This window comes from Vicia villosa, linkage group LG2 (genome assembly GCF_029867415.1).
Source record: "Vicia villosa cultivar HV-30 ecotype Madison, WI linkage group LG2, Vvil1.0, whole genome shotgun sequence".
In the NCBI taxonomy this organism is placed as follows: Eukaryota; Viridiplantae; Streptophyta; class Magnoliopsida; order Fabales; family Fabaceae; genus Vicia; species Vicia villosa.
Window position 1 is genome coordinate 72,911,254 of NC_081181.1, and position 4,845 is coordinate 72,916,098.

The 4,845-nt window shown below is 30.1% G+C and overlaps 1 protein-coding gene across 1 annotated transcript; it reads right to left on the reverse strand.

Annotated features, from left to right (window-relative positions):
* Positions 1–1,775: 1,775 nt before the first annotated feature.
* On the reverse strand, positions 1,776–2,576 carry LOC131649346 (transcription factor GTE12-like). Its single transcript, XM_058919109.1, has one exon. It carries the CDS (start codon positions 2,574–2,576, stop codon positions 1,776–1,778), a length of 801 nt encoding a protein of 266 aa, XP_058775092.1.
* Positions 2,577–4,845: the final 2,269 nt, after the last annotated feature.

Genomic DNA, 4,845 nt, shown 5'->3' on the forward strand with positions numbered 1-4,845 from the left:
GCAAAAGAAGGCGAGAGATGGTAACACCACATGTAACACCCGAGGCCGAATATGGCAAGGAGTGGTTGTCACATCGGAATGAGAGGGATCCTGGCCGTGCAAGTATGGGACTGCATGGTTGAAGGAAAGCTTAAAATGGATTTATGGGTACTACCTATACCAACAAGATGCATCTTCTTTTTGATCTCATTCCGTAATAACTCCACAGTTAAGCGTGCTTGACTTGGAGCAATTCTGAGACGGGTGACCTTCTGAGAAGTTTCCCGCAAAGCGTGTGAGTGAGGTCAAAGCAGTCTGAAAAGACCCTTGTTGGTTTGTGGGGTCATCCAATCATCCTGAAAGCAGTCTGGAGCGTTACAAATGGTATCTGAGCCAAAACTCTCCCAGTACGATGTGGTTCAAGGACGAACCATGCGGAAGCTGGTGGGCATGTAACACCCGAGGCCAAAGAAGGAAAGGGTTTAACTTCCATTCACAACTCTTTATCAAACCAAATAGTTGCTTCCTCCATATGATTAGATTGACACACTCTTAGGGCAAAAAACAATTTGGCAATACCTATGCAGATGCTCACTTTGAGAATCCCTTAGTTGTGGTAGAAGGTGCATTAGTTCAATATCCCTAGAAGCTTTCTTCATGGACAACCTTTTAATAAAGTCGCCATCTCGAATAACATTCCCTCCAAGCAACTTCATCTCAAACATCGGGCTCCCAATGTTCAACGGAAACAAATCCTCACAAAACTTCCTACCATCACATTAAGGTCAAAAGATCTCAGTTTTACGAATATCCCAGTCTTACTACCTAATCATGGACCTATATCCTGAATGATGTCAAGGACTTTAACCACCTCTTATGAATCTCCTATAATAGTCCCATCATTAAGATACCAGACATGGAGAAGAAGCTTAGAGTTGTCTCTAACATGATGAATGATTGGGTGTAACACAAGAGCAAAAATGAGCGGGCTTAACATGTCACCTTGTTGCACTTCAGTGGTTGACACAATATGTCCATCCAAAGGGTCAACCTTGCTACCTGGCCATAAAGAAACTCAACCCATAAAAAAAATAGATAAACATTTTACCCTCACCTCGCGTAACAGGACTGATCGATCTATCATGCTGAAACCATTTGAGAAATTTGCAGTGAGCATAACCAAGGGATCATCTCTGTGTGGCTTGCTTAACACCCTATTGACATTGTGTAAAATGGCTGCAACACCACCCGGTATTCAACTCCAAACTAAAAATTATTGAGATAACATGACACTTTTTTTCTAACCCCTTTCCTAACAACACTTTTAAAAATAAATGACGAGTACAAAAATATTATAGATAATATTTAAGATGGTATGGATCATTGAAAGATTTCGTATTGACAGAAATGGCCTAAAGTATAAGAAGAACTTGCTTTATCCTGATTCATAGATTGGAAAACCGAGATATAAGAGACGGCAAATTTTTACGCAATATGCAATGAAAATTCATGGATTCTCCGCATCAGTTTACTCATCAGCCAGATGAAACATTTAACAAAAGATGCAATGTTATGATTTAATTACAAATCCTTCATTCAAAATATGTTAAGGCTTTTAACAGATTGACAATAACTGTGACAGAATTATATTGAAAACTAATGAAACCAGTTTACATAATAAAATCACAGAATTATATTGAAAACTAATGAAACCAGTTTACATAATAAAATCAATTGATAACAGAATATTTTATTACAAATGAAGAATAAAGAATCAGAATATGTTGCAGTGATCTTTAGTATCTTCTAGTCTTGTGAGCCTTTCTTCTTTTCCTATCCTCAAGTCCCCACTCATCCTTCAATGACTTCCATTTGAGTTCAAAATTGTAACTGAACTTTTTTGCAATTTGGTAAATGTGATTCCTTGGAGGATACATCATCATTGCATTAGAGAACACAAGCCTCATGTCGCTAGCAAACTCATATGGTGTTGCATACAACCTCAATTTTCTCTCTATTTCCTTCAAACCTATTGCCTTTGACTTTTTTTCCAAACTCTTCGAAGACTCCATTGCTGGAGGATCTTTCAAATCCCAACCATCTCTACCCGCCAACATCCTCTTCAAAATCAACCAACATTGCCTCCTCTTAACACACTCCATTGGTTTCTTCAACACACATTCTTCATCTGTTGTTTTTGATGAATCCTTCACCATCAATAAGGTGGTTCTTGAATGTTCTTCAGATTTTGCTATTTTTGAAACTTGATTCTTGACCATCTCCTTTGTGACAGATGATGTTTTTGATGAATCCTTCATCAACATGCTTTTTGAGCAAAGTCTTGAACTTTCTTTCACACCCTTTGGTTGAGACAAAGATAAAGGTGTTGTTGTTTTGGTCTTATAACATGAATCAACCCAATAGCAGGTTACAGTTGGTCGTTCAGAATGTTGAATTTTTCTTCTCTTGTTTTCATCTGTGTCAGAAGAATCTGAATGACGTTTCATAGTACCCGCAGGATAACTAAGTTTAATAATGAGTCTTTTACGGGGTTCTGTGTTCGAAGGGTTTGTGTTGGATATGGTTGAGGAAGACATGATGGTGAGACAAAAGTGTTATGTAACTAGTAAGAAGGTTTTATGGAAATATATATAATAATGCCATTAGTAAGAAGATTTTATTAGAATTAATAAAGATTTGATTTGATTTGTACTCAAATTTAGGGTTAGATCGTTAATATTTAAAACAACTTTTAAAACTCAATCTTATTTTTATTTTTATTATATTTTAATATTTTATGGATTTATTGTAAATCAGCCACCGAAAAGTAAGGAAATTTTATTTTTTTTTTAATGAGAAGTTGTTTTAACAAACTTTTCATTTGATTTTTTCTCTAAAGATCTCAAAATTTTATAACAAAAAAAAATGCAATCTTTAAATTCTTTGTTTTAAAAATTGTAACAAACAAGGGCTAAGGTTGTTTAGAAAATAGGTCTTTAAATATTAATCATTTTTTTTACGACAACAAATAATAATTTTAATATATCTTTTTGTTTTTGTTTTAAAAATTATAATATTTTTAAAATCTCTTTAAAAATTTGTAACAAACAAACTTTAATCTCTTTTAGAAAAAAGTTTTTGAATATTTTTTTGCGTAAGCAAGTCTTTGAATATTGATCAGTCTTTTTACAACAATGAATAATATATTTTTTTTAATTTCAAAAATTAAATAAATATATTTAAATAAATTTAAGTAACATTTAAATAACATAATTTAGTATTAATTTAAGTGTTATCTAAGATATATGAATTTAAGATTTATATATTAAGAATTAATCAGATTAAATATACTTCCATTTAGTGTTTCAATCTATCTAACGTACATCACACTAAATTTTTGCTTCTTTTTCATCAAAATAATCACATCTAGTAATCTAAGTAGGGACGGTTGAGATAACTCTTACCGTCTTTTAACTTTCAATTTACATTTTACTTTATTGTGTATTTTTAATTGAATTCTAGTTCATAATTTAATTGAATTTTATTTTATTGTGTATTTTTATTGAAATAATTAATTTAAATTTTAAAACACCAACTTTAATTAAAATTGAATAAATTTAAACTAATAAATATAGCTTAGTATTGTCACTTGAGATAGCCCTAACCAACACTTAAGTTTAAATTTATGTTATGTTATAAAATGTTTAGTATTACCAGATAGCCCTTTAACTTTATATTTCACAATTTATATTTTAAAACGTTTTGGTTTGAGAAAACAATAAGTCAGTAAAAACTAGGTGGTCTAAATTCAATTGTTCGTAAAGGTTGTGGTTGTTGAGTTTTACTTCCTTCATGTATAGGTCGATCAAGAATGATCTTATGATATCATATATGTATTATTCAATGCTATGAAAACAAACATAATTTAGGGAGTTCTTGATGAGAAAAACATTTGAAGATTCCCATTTGAAACTTAAAGAAAAAACCATCTCTTAAAAGTTATAAAAAAAATTATAATATTTTAAAAATCTCTTTTAAAATTTGTAACAGACAAACTTTAAGATCTTTTAGAAAAAAGTCTTTGAATATTGATCAGTCTTTTTACAACAACTAGATCTACGGCCCGTGCGTTGCACGGGTTTGATTAAACATATTTTAAATATTATATATGGTTCAAGTGTGATGTGATTTTTAACTTCTAAAACATTTTTTATTTGAAAAATAAAATTTATTTTCCATAAATATTTCCAAAAAAAAATTTAAATGCCAAAATAATAAATTTGATATGTATTAGATTGAGCTTTTAAGAGACTATGTTAACAACATAAAAAAATATTGTAAATTTTTAAAATTTTGTAGAATTATATTGCCTTATTAGAAATTTTAAATAAAAAAATCGTGTAATAAGTCTTTGTACACAAAGTTTTTTTTTGAAAATCTTAGTATAAGTTTTTGTTCACAGTTAATTTATATTCTAAATAAACATATAATGATGGGAATATAAAAGAGAAAAAGATTAGAGATAAAAGCATAAAGAAGCTACTATAGTATTGCACGGAAAATGCAACAGATGATCCAAATCTGTATCCGTATTTAATGTAATCAAAAGGTATTATACTAATAAAAATATATGATCATTAATTTTTATAGAATTTTAAAAATTGCACAAAAAATAAGTATACAACAAAAATGATGTGACATTTAATTCAAATGTGTAATATTTCATTATTGTAAAAAAAATTGATTCATATTATCTTCATATTAAAAAACAATAATATAAGCAAAAAAGACTTGAGAGAGTGTCATATATAGTTCAGATGTGCGACATTTAATCATTATTCATAAATTGATATTGTTATAAGGAAT

Excerpts from the sequence above, each read along its gene's own strand:
- LOC131649346 (XM_058919109.1), bottom strand. The coding sequence starts at position 2,576 with ATGTCTTCCTCAACCATATCCAACACAAACCCTTCGAACACAGAACCC.